This window comes from Rosa chinensis, chromosome 6, assembly GCF_002994745.2.
Source record: "Rosa chinensis cultivar Old Blush chromosome 6, RchiOBHm-V2, whole genome shotgun sequence".
In the NCBI taxonomy this organism is placed as follows: Eukaryota; Viridiplantae; Streptophyta; class Magnoliopsida; order Rosales; family Rosaceae; genus Rosa; species Rosa chinensis.
The window spans coordinates 47,499,928-47,515,863 of NC_037093.1; the positions used below are offsets into that span (position 1 = coordinate 47,499,928).

The window sequence follows — 15,936 nt, forward strand, 5'->3', positions numbered from 1 at the left end:
CTACCCTATCGTAGCCTCCTCCTCCTTCGCCACGTCATCACTGAAGCTGGCGTCAGAGAGAGAGAGAGTGAAGATTGGAGGGATGAGAGAGAGAGAGAGAGAGAGAGAGTGGCCTGATAGTAGTTATTTAATCAGATTGAGGGCATAATAGTTATTTTAGTTTAATTTGAGTTAGTGGGAATAAAAATCTTTGGATGAGGTAAGTGGGATAATTTTAGCTGATTTTGGTACTTTGGGTCAATGATCCATAAATAAATTAATTTATTTAGAGATAAATTGATTTCCTTTATTGGTAAATTAGTATGAGACTACACTAGTTTGTCTATAAATTGAATTAAGATCTAATCGTATCGAACTGGTTTCATACTTGTCTATTAATGTATTGGTATATTGATGTATAATAAAACTTTTCTAAGTTAAGGAATGCATACTTTGACATAATTTTTTTCACTTTTTGCTAGCCTTTAGATTGAGCTACATTCGGCAATGCTCATAGCAAAGATTGAGCTACATTCCATATCACTAAATGATATGGAAATAATGTAATATACAGAAAGCAATAGCAAAGATACAATAGCTGTGCAACCAAAAAAAAAGATACAATAGCCGTGCGCGCCACTACCAGCAAACACTGACAAATCAAAACAAACACCAATTGGAAAATTCACATAGGAAACCAAACACACAAATACAATTTCGTAAAATGAATTGTCATATGCTCGCTATCAAAGTCTCTTATTTTGATTGAAATAGTAACCGACAAAGTGAGTTTTTTTAATAATTTATTAAAAATTCTTTTCTTAACCTCTTTTCTTCTAAATTTCTAATCATAACATTAATTAAAAATAAATAAAAAGTCAGTATCACTTTATTCTCAAAAAAAAAAAAAAAAAATTTTGATTAAAAAGTAAAAAGTAAATAGAAAAGAAATCAGACCAAAAAGAAAGTCTCACTGTAAGGGTCTTTTTCTTTGTTTTGGGCAAGGGGTAAAGTAAAAGTCTAAAACAGAGTTGTTGTAATTCGCAGAGCGTCCCAAATGGCTGGCTTCAATGGCGTCAGGATCGTCCACTGGCTCGCCCGTCGCTCTCTCTCCTCCAAAACCCTCCTAAACCCTACACCCTCCTCCTCCATATACAGTAGGCTCCTTGGAGGTGGTGCTTACAGGACCTTCAACACTGGGCTTTGCAACAATCATAGGGTTTTAGGAAATCATAATGGTATGTCAAAAACCCATCTTTTCTCTTTCTTTCTTAATTTTCAAGTAATGGGTTCTCAGTTCTCTGTTGGGTTGCTCTATTTTAGTCCAGGGCGAATTAAAGTGAGGCCCTTTAATCGTTTTTGTAGTCGTAGAGTATTTGGTGAATTGGAATCAATCTGAGAAATAGTCTTTGCGCTCAATTCTTTTGCAGTTTGTAGTAAGAATTGGTTTCTTGGAGCTGCGCATGCTAATTCGACTACAGTGAGGTCGATTCATGGAACTGGTATTGGACACTTGCTTCTATGATTCATTTTGGTTTGTTTGCTTATGTATTTATGCACATTTCAGTTTATCATTCACTCTTTGAAATCTGGGCTCTTTTCGGTGTTCTTTGTATTACTAGTTGAAAAACCATGTTTTTTGTAGGAAGATTTGGGATGGGTTTTATTGGGAAAGAAGGGTTGTTTCTTGTATAATGATTCTATTATCTGCTGTCACTTTGATATTTAAAGAAGAGTGTGGATTTTATTTATTTACGGGGCTTGTGCTGCCTTTTCTGTACCAGCATCAGTGGCTGCGAGAGATTACTATGATGCACTTGGTGTGAGCAAGACTGCAAATGCGTCGGAAATAAAGAAAGCCTATTATGGCCTGGCAAAGAAGCTCCATCCAGACACAAATAAAGATGATCCTGATGCCGAAAAGAAGTTTCAAGAAGTTCAAAAGGCTTATGAAGTTTTGAAGGATGAGGAGAAGCGTAGAGAGTATGACGAGTACGGCCATGATGCATTTGAAGAGAGAGGCAATGGCAACGGCAACGGCTTTCCCGGTGGTTTCGGCAGTCCATTTGAAGACTTTTTTGGCCGACAGGGTGGTGGACAGGATGTTAATGTAATTTTGGAGATATCCTTTATGGAAGCTGTTAAGGGATGTGCTAAAACTGTGCAATTTCGAGCTGCAGTTTCCTGTGAAGCTTGTAGTGGAACTGGTGCTCCTCCTGGCACCAAACGTGAATCATGTAAGGGCTGTGGGGGGTTAGGTATGACTTCCATGCAAACCGCCCTTGGTAGGATGCATATGCCTTGTACTCAGTGTAGAGGGACTGGCAAAACTTTCCCGATACTCTGCAACTCTTGCAATGGAAAGCGTGTCTTAAATGGAACGAAGTCAGTCAAGTTAGATATAATGCCAGGAATAGACAGCAATGAAACCATGCGGGTGTTCAGTAACGGTGGAGCTGATCCTGATGGAAATCAACCTGGTGATCTTTATGTTACCATTAAGGTTAGGGAAGACCCAGTTTTCCGGAGACAAGGTGCCAACATTCATGTAGATGCCGTTCTGAGTATCTCTCAGGTAATGCTTAAGTACTTCACTGCTCAGTAGCTATCATATGCTTTTATTAATACGTAAAAGTTGTGAAGGGTGTGTATGAGATGATGAATTATATGTATATGTGTATATATATTTTCACTTTGAGGCAACTGGGAAGCCCAATAAAGAAGATCAGAAGATATGTTGCTCAGATTGTTGGTACTTGGAAGTTTTGATGTTTTAGGCAAATTTATACTTGTCGATCTTATATTCTATTTCTTTCAAATAATTGCCCGTCATTTGTGGCATCTTTCTTCCAGTGAAAGCAATTACCTATTTATTTACTGAGGCCGGATGGAATGCTTTTGTGCAGGCAATATTGGGAGGAACCATAAAGGTCCCTACTCTCACTGGAGATGTACTCCTAAAGGTCAGCCCTGCCACGCAACCTGGTCAGAAGGTAGTCCTGAAGAAGAAGGGGATCAAGACGAGGAACTCTTATTCATTGGGTGATCAATATGTGCACTTCAATGTCAGCATCCCAACAAATCTGTCTCAAAGACAACGTGAAATAATCCAAGAATTTTCCAAAGAAGCTTCTTCCAAAGAAGAACAGGAGGGGGTACATGATAAGCGTGCTGCTGCAGGAGCATCTTGATATAATGGGTTGGAGATTGACCAAAAGAATACAGAAGAGGTGCAGAATTTAACCGTGTAGAGGAAACTAGAGTGGAAATTTTGCAGATCTTGGGCTTAAAACAACTTCAATGTCACAATCTGGCTTCGTTGGACATGATTGTTGGTAAGAATTGAAATGGGGTACTTTGCTTTGCTTGAGGGTGATCGAAGTATGAATGTTTCTTTCTTAGCTATACGTATGTCCACGAGATACTGACTGGACTGATGTTGATGGAAACCATCTGCTGATTAATACTTTCATTAGCAAATTATTTTGTTGGGTGTAAACCTGCTCAATACAATCTGAATAATGTTGTGTTTGCTCATTCGAGTTTAGTCATGATTAGCTCTTTGTTATCACGACAGTTTGAATTTAAGTTTTAGTTTGGCTTGTTGGTTCATGCCCCAGTTATAAAGTTCAGATCTTTTACAAAGGTAAGTATGGCTACGAGCCTACGATCTTTTATTTTACCACTGACACAAAGATTGTACCTGTAGATCAATATCAGGGTGTTCAATAAACAGATCATCTAATTGTTCTACATTTGCAAGCAAACTGCCGAGTACCTGTCAAAGTAGTTTGGAGCATAATTATTGTCCAATACTACTGTGTCCCATAGTTTGGTGCCAGTAGCTTCACAGTAAATCTCATGCATGTCCTCAACTCATATGATTCAAATAGCCAAATAGGTTCAGTGAAGGGTCAATAGAGGGGCCAAAAAATTTGATTCCTTGCTAGAAAATGTCAAGTTCAGTTTATATGTGAAGAAAAGAAACATGTTACAACTTACAACTGAAGAAATGAGGAATTTATTAAAAAAAAAAAAAACCAATTATGTAACTTGGCACAGATCAATTAAAACACAGCATTACAGTAAACTTGCTCAAAGAAACTAAAGGGGAGGGTTAGACATTTTCCCTTGGGAAGTTCTACATCACAATCTATCAGTCAACCTCATCATAAAGGTATTCACTTGAGCTGAATCCAGGATGATCCATGAAGACTCAAACATCTCATGGAAGAACTCTGCAGAAATCTCCTGAGCTGCAGTTCGAAATGCAATTCCAAATGAATTTCCTTTAACTGCTCCCAGTCGAGGCTTCCCACAAACCCCAACTATGATCATCTTTTTGGCTTCTTGTGCCAAGCAGGCACAAACCAAAGGCTTCATTCTAGCTCCCTTCTCTTTCAGAGCATCCATCACAAAATAGCACAATTTAGTCAATGCCTGGGGGTACCCCAACAGTTTCGCATCTACAGAATCTTCAAGTTTCACCCACCTAAATTTCCTTCCACTTCTTATACAACCACTCTTTGTTACTGCTCTACTTCCTTGTCTAACAATTGCCCTTTGTACCCGAATTGCTTTCTGCATTCCAGCTTTCAGCTTATCAAGATTGTTCAATGACAGTGCGTCATAAGCTACCCCAAACTGCTTAGCAGCACAGGAACCATCTGACTCTACAAACGATTCAAGCAAAGCTGTAACTCCATACACCACATCTGCTGCTGATACCCTTGAGCCATAACCGTGGAGCCGCAGAAAGCTCCGGTAGTAGAAATCAGTGAGTCCATACTCGGGTAAAAACTGTTCAAATTGATCTCTCATCCTTTTTTTCACTTCAACATTCATGAACTGAAACTTCTGTTGGCAATCCACCAGCGCAATTCCCATCCTTGCAATAAGAAGCTGGAGCTTTTTCATTCCGTTGTCACTCCATGTCTTCATTTTGGTTGCAATGTAGGAAGAACAAATCATGGAATCAAATAAATTCCATTCCTGCAACAGCATTAGTCTAGGCTCATCTTCATATGCAATTCTAGACGAACTGGGCAGCCGAATCTTCGTCCCGTCTTTGAGAGTCACCGAAGTCACTGCCTCCAAATTCCCTGAACTGTTAATATGCTGCTCAAGCTCCATAACCGCAGCCTGGTACCTCTCATCTGTTAACCTCTCGTGTACAAACTGATCCGTTAAAGAAACACAAGACAACCAAAGCAACTCATTCGTGTTCTTCCTCAAAGAATGTGACAGATCATACATCAAACACCCCGAAGGCTTACCATGAAAAGTACCCAAATGGTAGTATTTCTTCTTCAACTTCCCAAAAAGCTTAACCGGGTCTTCTTCCTCAGACACCCTCCTTTTCTTCCTCGACCCATCCCCATCCCCAGCTTCATCCTCCTCACTCTCACTATCACTATCACCATCACTATCCGACTCCCCATCAAGCTCATCATCACTATTCAAGTCACTCGCATTAGCCAAAGCCGAAACATCCTCAATATCATAGGCCAAATCCGCCTGCCTCTCGTCTTCCAATGTATAAAGCACAACCACACGATCATTCTGCTCACTGAGATTATGCAAATGAATCGGCCGGTGACTGTCCACCACGAAAACACGCGCCACGGGGGACAAATTGAGCAGCCTCCTCAGGTCCCGGTGACACCCCCAATTGATCAAAAGAATACAAATCGGATTCTCCGACGACGAACACAGGTCCGGCCCTGCGTACTTGTGAATCTCCTGAAACGAAGACACCGGATAACACGAGTACCGGACCGAATCCGATTCAAGCACATGTAAAATGATTTTGAGGGCACAGAGCGAGTCCACATCTGAAGTAGATGGGAATATGAGCAGAGGAGAACCCGACGAGGCTATCGCCGATTCGCGGAGCCTCGAGTAGAAAGACTCCACTGTTTGCTCTCTAACCATGAGTCCGAGCTCAATTGGGCATAGGGGGATAAAGGGTTTCGAAAGAAATTAAAGACGAAAGCTTTGACTGTAATTCCCAAAACCCAATACAACCCTGAATCTAAATTACAATTGGGTACTCAAATTCAAAGAAAACTACTCAGATTGAAAGTAAATATAAGGGATTTGACCCAGCAAATCTGAATCGGAGAGAGTCAAGTACCTGGGATTTGTATGGGCTCGGACACAGCGATGGGTTCTGTGTATTCGATTCGGCTATGGCAAATTGGGAATCGAATCTGGGAGAGAAAGAGAGAGAGAGAGAGAGAGAGGGAGATGGGGTTTTAGAAATTGAGAGTGTAAATTTGAAAAGCATTTGAGTTTGGGTTTCTGTTTAACGCTTTTTTGTTTTGGTTGAAATTTTTGAACGCGCCGCGCAGTTTTGGCGCTCTGAAATTTTTGGGTTAGGTCGTTGTTGGAGGTGGGATAGGGTGTGTGAGTCCTCACGCTGGGGATTGTGAGGAGTAGATTGGTTCGACGGTGAGGATGGGCTGATTGTTGCAATTGATGCGATGTTTGACTGTTGGACCCGGTTCTTTGTCGGCGGCTCGGACTCTTTATTAGGGAATTATAAAGGAATGATATCGTGCATGCCACGTGGCGCGCGGCAGATTAAAGCAATAATTATTCAATTTTACAGAAACTTACAAAGGATGGCACAAACCAAAAGAACAATTATATCATAACATGTTCTGTCATTAGTGAAAATCTAGGGTATCCATGTTATGTCGTGTGATAGAAAATTTATGATCCAATTGAACAGTGGTGAAATTTTTTGAAATTGAATCAAAATATTCTTTTAATATAGGGGAAATTCCCACTTACACATTTTCTAGGGGGGTAATTCCCAGTCACCCAAAGTATTTTCAAAATACCGAAAAGGGGTACAGGAGGAGCATAGCAGGATCTGCACCATCACTTGTCCTTACCATCACATGGAGTTTGTCTCCTTCATGTTTGAAAACCCGTGGGTCAGCCTGCAAGCCTAGAAAGAATAAAATATAGTTTTATAGCTTTTATTTGTAGTTTTGTCAGCAAGCTCTTTGCGTAAGAGCTATTGTCCCTTTTTGCATGGGCTTTTGTTTATTTCTGCATGCTGTTTTGTATAGTTATGCATGCTTCTTCCACCTGTTTTTGCAATCACCACCGTAATCTTGTACAAAGCCAGCTAGAGCTGGTATAAGAAGGAAGAATAGATAGCAGATGGAGTACGTTGGAGAAGAAAAAATCTCAGTACCCATTGCTTTCCTTTGTAAACACTTTCAGTATCAATAAAGCCCTTTGTTCATAATATCATCTGTTCATATACTTTCTACTTATTAACACCACATTCATCCATACATAACCCACAACAATAATCTGTAGCTGTAATATGGAGCAGTAGCTGTTCATGATTAGCAGTAGCTGTGGTGACACTTTATTCATGTTCGTGTGAAGCAAACTAGCATTCAACCAGTGTTTTCTATTGCAACTCCATAGAAGACTGTACAGTTTGTACTAGCACGTTCAAGTAGGTTCATCTTACTTTTTATTTTCCGGTTTTCTTAGTAGACTTCTAGTCCAAAATAGGGAAACACTGAGATAATTATGCTATTATATTGCTAAACGGACGATCATATTATCTTTAAGGATTCCTGTTTTAATTAACATGCATGCCAAGATAACTAATAAAATTAGTCAGGGAACCTCTGAGTCTAAGAACCTCTGTTTCTGCTCTTGTTTGGCCCAATAGGTTGGCTTTGTATGCAGTTTTAAGCTCTTGTCCATGTTCAAGACTCAATCTTTAATAGATGTTTTGGCATATGTGTAGTTAGGACAGACCCCCTTAAATTTGGTATCAGAGCCTAGTTTAGCATTATAATAGTATAGTTATATCAGTAAAGTACCTTGAGGACAGAAGTCATAAACACACCTAGTAAGAAAACAAGAAAAATTTGAACCTGTAATTAAGAGTCAGTACAATCCGACCCTGTATTGGGGGGCAATAGGCGACTATTGGAGGCCAATAGACGATTCAGTTATCTTGAAATCTAAACTGTTTGTTACATATATTTAAATCTGTTGTTGTTTTATGATAGATTATCTTAATTTAGAGATTACAGAGCATCAAAAACGTAAGATCACTCTAGATCAGAATACTTTAGTTTGTTATTTTCCACAGAAGAATAATAAGCATATTTTGCATAGTGAAGAACATCCACTAATTAATAGTGTCATAGACCTTATAATTAGCCAAGCAGAAAGTATAAAATTAGAACATAGTCAGTATAATCAGAAATTACAGCAAGTATTAGATTATTTTCAAAAAAATTCCCTACAAATAATTAGACAAAATTTAAGTTTTATACAATCACAACTAGAAGATAATAATAGAAATATACAAAGGTTTCCTAGTAGAAAAGAAATAAAAGAGCTTGTAGACATCATTGACAGTAAGCCGAAGCAAGTAGAATTGCAGTCCTTAGAAATTGTAGAACAGCTGAAAATAGAAGTACAGAAAATTAAATTAGTACAAAAAGAGTTAACAGAGCAAGTAGACAAATTGCATAGTAAAATAGATAGATTATTAGTTTAATGAATGATTCTAGAAATAATAATAATTACATCAAAGCATTAAAAGAAGTTAGTGAGTTAGAAGAAGAACCAATAGGATTTTCAGACTTTACAACAAGTGTTCCTAGTAATAATATTCCCATAAGGCAAAATAATATTATTATCCAATTGATAATAAATTTAGCAGAAAAAATAGATCACATAGAAGAACAAATAGCAGAAATTAATCAACTTTTAAATAGCACATCAGCATCATTACTACCATCATTAGTTAATAAATTAGAAAATTTAACATTAGGCACAAGCAATATAAGAAAAAGAAAAATAAACCCTTTTGATAATAGCAAATGGAACTCTTTAGAAGAAAAGGAAAAGAAATAGTAAGAACCGAAGATATATATCCTAGTGAAGAGGAAGCACAAGACTTTCTTAGAAATGGATTTTTAAGATCACAAAGAAATAGACATAATTTATATCAATTAGGAAGATTTGAAAATAGAAATAGCATAGTAAGTAGCATAAGTCAATATGAAATAAGTTGCATAGATAAAGAAGTTATACTAAATTTACTTAGTAATTCGGCAATAGAACAACTTAGAAAATCAAACTATTCACAAATTCATATAGGAACTATATTAATCGGAATAGCAGGATTAACTAGAGCACAAGTAGGAACTAAAGCATTAGTATACATATATGATGATAGATGGGATAATCACCAACAAGCAGCCATAGCAACAGCTGAAGTAGACCTTAGCACAAACTTAGCAATTATAGGTTGCATTCCAAATTATGTAATGAATATTAAAGAATTTAGTAAATATATTAAGGTAAGCATTAGAACAAAAAATTATAATATGAAAGGCGATTTTAAAAACTTAAGTGTTAGTTTAATGTATGTAGGAAAAGTGTCAGACAAATTTAACTATAAGTTTAATGTTGAATTCCAAAATTTAGTACAAACTTTTGGAAGTAAACATGTTAATATGATAGAAGCAAAACCAGTAGATAATAGTTTTTTAGAAGGAACTCAATGGTTATTACCTAATTTACATGGATCAAAAAATAAACAACCTGATAAAGCACAAATTTTGAAAATCACTTAGGAGAAGCATCAGTAAGGTTTAGCAATTATAGACAAATAGAAAATGTGGACGACTTAGAAAGTGAAGCAGAAATTAATATGGCTTTTGATAATTTAGAAATCAATATGATTGAACATAATTTTGATAACATAGTAGATAAATTAATAGAAGACATAGATAATTTGAGTGAAGAACAATACTTAGAAAATATAAAACTTATGAATTAGGATTACATAGACTAAATGATGAGGAACTGAAGCAATTAATATTAAAAATAGGATTAGAACATATTTTAGGAGAAAAGAATATAACAATATGTTAATACAAGTAGAATGTATGCCTGTAGAAGAAACTAGTTCAACAGGAACTTCAGGAATCCATACTGAACCAAGAGTAGGTAGAACCGATCAACAAAATATAAGACCAACTAGAGAACATTATGCAGAAAATAGTAGAACTTATGATTATGAAGAAACTAGACCTAGAAGAAATAGAATACCTTATTCAGGAATAGAACATGTAAACTTAGCAGGAAATATATTAAACATAGATCATGTAGACCCACAAGATTGGGAAAAAACAATAGAAAGATGGGAGAAAGGATGTGTACATGCGGCAATCATGTTAGATTTTAGTAATACAACTGATATGTTAGATTATTTTGAACATACTTTAGATGGAATGGTATTTGATTTCTTTCAAGCATGGAAAGTAAAAAATCCACAACAACATCAAGCAGCAAAAGAAACTTTTAATATAGATACTTTTGTTAAACTTATTAAGTATGAGTTTTTAGATCATAATAGGTTAGATGGTAGAAACGAACAAGAACAAATTAGAGCAATAAGAAATTTAGAGCAATTACAAATTTGTGATTTGCAATACATAGGAGAATATACTACAGATTTCTTTAAATATTTAGGAAGAACAGGTAGGATTAATGACATAAATTTATTAAATACATATATGACTAAAATTAAAGGACCAATAGGAGAAAAAATATGGAGAGAATGGCAAAAACACCCTAGAAAAGATGATGTAGCAATAGGACCCAGAACACAACATGTGTATGATATATTAAGAGAAGAATGTAGACAATTAAAAGCAAAGAGACAAATTAGAAAACAATTTTACATGAGCTGTAAGAACATAGATTTACCTAAGCAATATGGTTGTCATAGGAAAGATAAGTATAATAAGAAAATTAGACCATATAGAAAGAGCTATAGGAAGAAGTATAGATCATATAAGCAACATAAGACCTTTGACATACAACCTTCAAGAACCTTTAGGAAGAGAAAATACATTCCTAAGCACTTTAGGAAAAGAACCAATAAACCTTGGATTAGAAAATACAAAGCACCAAAAGATAAGAGTACTTGTAAATGTTATTTTTGTGGTGAGGTAGGACACATTAGACCTAAATGTCCTAAGTTAGGAAAACAACCTAGAGAAAAAGTACAATTAATTGAGCAATTTAAATTAGAAGAAGATGAAGACTTAGAGTCAATATATAGCTTAGACAACTTAAGTGATAGTGAAAGCATTTATAGCATAAATAGCATAGATATGTTATCCGAATCAGAATTAGAGTCAGATTACTCTAATAATTCAGATAGTGAACTAGATGAAAATATATGTATGTTTGAGGAAGAACAAGAAGAATTTCAATATGTTAATTTAGGTTGGCCTCAAGAATGTAGTAAATGTAAGAAAGTAGTAGCTGAAAAATATTATACAAGCAAGATAATATTTTGTAAACCTTGTTATACTAATGAAACATTAGAGCTAAATTCAATAGAGGACGAAGAAATTAATATGCAAAACATTGGAGAAAATCAGAAAACTAGTTCTTTAATAACTATTAATTGTGAGTTAGAACTATCTAAAGAACATAAGATTCAAATAGTAGGTATGATAGATACAGGTAGCACTAAGAGTGTCATAAAGGAAGAGTTAGTACCAACACAATTTAGGCAAAAACTAGTTAAACCAGTTAGAGTATCACAATTCGATACTAGAACTGTATACTTAACACATTGTATGACTAATATACCTATAAAGATAGAAAGACAATTATTTACCTTACCTTTAACATTTATATCACCTGTAGGATCTTATCAATTTATCTTAGGATTAAACTTTCTTAAAAGCTTACAAGGATTTTTGTATATACCTCCGGATATAACTTTCTTTAAGAAAGGTATAACTACAACTGATCAAAGTAATTTGATAGAAGCTTATAATAGCATTAGCATAGAAGAGTTAAGAGAAAATAGCTTTAGAGAAGAAGAAAATCTAGATAACAATGTCGATGAGCAGAATAGTATAGAATATGATGAATCAATCTTTGAACTTGAGTATCCAAACATAGGAGAAGTAGCTCTAGTAGAACTAAAACAAATAGGTAGACCTAAAACATTAGAAGAATTATTACAATTAGCAGAACATACTCGAATCATAGGAGAAGATCCCCAACTACATTGGAATAAAAATAAGATTTTAGCAAAATTAGATATAATTAACCCAGATTTAACTATTAAAACAGCAGATATGCCTTGTAATTTATTGGATAAACAAGAATTTGAGCAGCAAATAAAAGAGTTATTAAACCTTAAAGTAATTAGACCTTCTAAATCTAGACATAGGTCAGCAGCCTTTATAGTTCGAAAGCATTCTGAACTAAAAAGAGGTAAAGCTAGAATAGTTTATAATTATAGGAGACTCAATGACAATACTTATGAAGATAGTTATAAATTACCTAATAAAGATGAGTTAATAAATAAGATTCAAGAGAGTAAATACTTTAGTAAATTTGATTGTAAATCAGGTTTTTGGCAAATTAGATTAGCTGAAGAATCAATAGAATGGACAGCCTTCACTTGTCCAGAAGGACACTTTGAATGGTTAGTCATGCCATTTGGATTGAAAAATGCACCTTCTATTTTTCAAAGAAAAATGGATCAACTTTTGAAGAAGTATGATAGTTTTTGTAGTGTATATGTAGATGATATACTTATACACAGCAAAAATAGAAATGAACATAGAAAACACTTAGAAATAATCTTGCAAGAGTTTATAGATAATGGTATCATTATTAGTAAAAATAAAATAGACTTAGAAAAACAAGATATAGAGTTTTTAGGAATATATATTAAGTCAGGAACTATTCAATTGCAGGAACATATAGCTAAGAAGGTTATAGAATTTCCAGATCGATTAGAGGATAAAAAGCAGTTACAAGCATTTTTAGGATTATTAAATTATGCTAGAAGTTTCATCCCAGATTTAGGAAGAAAAATAGCAGTTTTACATAGTAAGACTAGCAAAACAGGTCAGAAATACTTTAATACAGAAGATATTAAGTTAGTTCAGCAAATTAAACAAGAAATTACACAACTTAAACCTTTAGCACTACCATTAGATAGTAGTTACAAAATAGTAGAAACAGATGCATCAACATTAGGTTGGGCAGGAATTTTATATCAGAAAAAGTTTAAAGAATTACCAAAGTCTGATGAGCAAATTTGTAGATATGCATCAGGTAAATTTAGTGATATACAATCTCGATTACCAGCCACTGATTTAGAAATATTAGGCATAATTAATTCTTTAGAAGCATTTTCTTTATTCTTACATAATGAAATATTTACAATTAGAACTGATTGTCAAAATATTGTTTCTCATTATAATAAAATCACTACTAATAAACAAGCAGCTAGAAGATGGGTCAATTTTATAGATTGTATTACAGGAAATGGATTTAGGCCACAATTTGAGCATATAAAAGGAGCTGATAATACACTTGCAGATATCTTATCTCGGCTTCTTCTTTGACAGGTATGGACTTTTTCAGGCCTTCATCTTCTAGTACTCAAAGAGCAGAAAGTGGTGTACCACCTCAAAGTGGTAATCCACTAAGCATGACAGCAAGATCAGAAAATATTAGTTATAACTTTAATGGCTACACTGTGCAAGAAATTAGAAATCCACTCTTTAGATATAAAAGTACAGCATCATTATCGACTAGACAACAAGTTCTATTAGATAATTTTTGGAATATTAGAATAAATGCTATGGACATGAGAAGAGGTCAAGAAAAATTAATTAGAGCACTTGAGCAAGAATTTTCAGCCAATAATTGTGATCTTGCTAGATATCAAGAAGAGTATCCTAAGTCAAGAGCACAATATGCTAGACTTCAGACACAATATAATCACCTTAAAGCACAGCATGATAATCTGAATGCATTGTATTATAATTTGCAAAATGAGCATGATACAGTAGTTGATCATTTTCGTACACTGAATATAAATTATCAGAAAACAGTTGAGTGTATTAAGCAAGAAGAAGAAAGTAGTTGGCCTGCATCTCTGTTAGAAAGAGAAACAAAAAATCCCTACTTTTTACAAGCCCTAGCAAAAGAACGGTTTTCGTATTTACCTCATGATTGTAAAGATAAAATCTTCAAGTTACAGCATGATAAGCATCTTTCCCTTCAAGTAGCTATCCAGAATTTTCTCTTTAATCTTATATCTCATCCTCAACCTGGTATAGGAGTCATTTGTCATGATACATTTTCTCATCCTGAAGAAAAAGCACAATTTCATATTCTATTAGCTACTATTAATATGAGAGACTTTGGTGAAATGTACATTGAGCATGATAATCGTAGGGTTAGAGTTACTCCAGGTTTTCTAATGGAACATGGAGTGTTAAAAAGTCTTTATGTCCAAAATGAACATCATATAGAGTCATTCTCCTATCACCTTAAGTATGCTATATCTCATTATCTTAAGCAATGGGGAAGTATAGGGTTAGGTTATAGTACTATCCGACTAGAAATAATTAGCATTCCTTCATATCCTCGTAGAACCAGTCTATATCATGATAAAGCCAGACACCTAGTCATCATATCACTTCGTAATTATATAGAGCCACCTCCTTTACCAACAATTGATGTGGCACCAACAGTGGAGGATATTCACAAATTTCGTGCAGCCCAGCTTGTAGTAGATGATTTCTTTGATGATACAAATCTGCAATTAATCTACCAAGCCAATGCTTTAAATATCTACACCAGAGAACACCTGGATGGAGTACCACGACCAGGAGAGCTGTACACTGTTGATATGAGCACAACCACTAAAGAAGTGTATGATTTATTGTATAAAGAAGAGCAGGAGAGCCAACAAGTGCGAGAAAGTGATGCTGATTATTGGGATAATCTCGATGATGAAGAACTCCACAACATTGAAAACATGATGGAAGCTTGACGATCATCTCACTACATCAATAGAAGATAAGATTCAAGCATGAAGATATAGCTTTACACTTTTCAAGAAGTTCATTTCTCAAGCAAGAAGATCAAGATGAACAGCTCAACATAGTTTTCTCAGCAACTGGCAAGAAGAAACGAAGCAGCCATCCAAGAGGCAAGAGGCAAGAAAAAGCCAAAATAACATTCAGCTTGAGACAAGCAAGGAATTCCTCAAAAAGATAAGGACATCGATGTCTTTTCACAGCAAAGAGTTGTGTAACCGGGCAACTTTCGCTCGTACTGGGGCAAATGGGAAATATCCCTTTAATATATTTAGACACCCAAAATTATAACAATAACATTCGGTCATTAGCAAAAATACTCATGCTCTGGAGCACGATAAAAGAATTTATAAGTCGATTGAAGAGTTATAAAAATCTTCAAAAATAATTTATTTATTTATTTTATAATGCATTTAAATATCCAAAATTACATCACAACATGCCCCCCATAAGTTAAGGGGAATGAAATTTGCACACCACTTTTTACAAACTACACTCCCTCTTCATATTTTAACAGTTTTGGTCTACTGATGTTTTTCTCTCTTCCAAAAATACCCTGCTCAGTTTCTTTATTTCTCTTGTTCTGCAACTCGATCGATCAGAACCGAAAATAGATCAGCGCCAAGGCCAAGAAACTGTGTTCATAACCAAATGTTCAAATCAATTAATCTCACAACATTGATTCACCTAATTCCTCTAACATTGCTTCGTTTCTAATGTTGGTCGTGGCGAAAAAATATATAAATTTTGGCTATTCTAGCTTCATGGGTATTGGGTGCAGGATTGGACATTTAGAATGTTTCTCATGAGTTACATTTCAAGTTATGGGATTTGCTTTTAACTAATTTCAATCAAAGTTTCTGATGAGGAACAACATAACATGAGAAACATAATTTTAAGCTTATAATACCTGGGCTTATTATAGAAGGAAGGGCAAGAATTTACAGTAGTTGTAGCACCATCAGAATACAAGAACAACGAGTTCTCTTTCTTATTAGATTACTCAATGTATTAGAAGTAGGAA

The 15,936-nt window shown here is 35.1% G+C and overlaps 2 protein-coding genes across 2 annotated transcripts; one reads left to right on the forward strand and one right to left on the reverse strand.

Annotated features, from left to right (window-relative positions):
* Nucleotides 1-979: 979 nt before the first annotated feature.
* On the forward strand, nucleotides 980-3,516 carry LOC112174194 (chaperone protein dnaJ GFA2, mitochondrial). The gene is made up of 4 exons (XM_024311934.2): nucleotides 980-1,217; nucleotides 1,410-1,481; nucleotides 1,764-2,554; nucleotides 2,886-3,516. The coding sequence occupies exons 1-4, from the start codon at nucleotides 1,037-1,039 to the stop codon at nucleotides 3,168-3,170; spliced, it is 1,329 nt and encodes a 442-aa protein (XP_024167702.1). The 5' UTR covers nucleotides 980-1,036; the 3' UTR covers nucleotides 3,171-3,516.
* A 400-nt stretch (nucleotides 3,517-3,916) lies between these two features.
* Nucleotides 3,917-6,285, reverse strand: LOC112173365 (cell division control protein 45 homolog). Its single transcript, XM_024310974.2, has one exon. It carries the CDS (start codon nucleotides 5,911-5,913, stop codon nucleotides 4,126-4,128), a length of 1,788 nt encoding a protein of 595 aa, XP_024166742.1. The 5' UTR covers nucleotides 5,914-6,285; the 3' UTR covers nucleotides 3,917-4,125.
* Nucleotides 6,286-15,936: the final 9,651 nt, after the last annotated feature.

Excerpts from the sequence above, each read along its gene's own strand:
- LOC112174194 (XM_024311934.2), top strand. The coding sequence starts at position 1,037 with ATGGCTGGCTTCAATGGCGTCAGGATCGTCCACTGGCTCGCCCGTCGC. Across the intron at positions 1,482-1,763 it reads GAGGTCGATTCATGGAACTG|CATCAGTGGCTGCGAGAGAT; the intron begins GTATTGGACACT and ends TTTCTGTACCAG. Across the intron at positions 2,555-2,885 it reads CCGTTCTGAGTATCTCTCAG|GCAATATTGGGAGGAACCAT; the intron begins GTAATGCTTAAG and ends GCTTTTGTGCAG.
- LOC112173365 (XM_024310974.2), bottom strand. The coding sequence starts at position 5,913 with ATGGTTAGAGAGCAAACAGTGGAGTCTTTCTACTCGAGGCTCCGCGAA.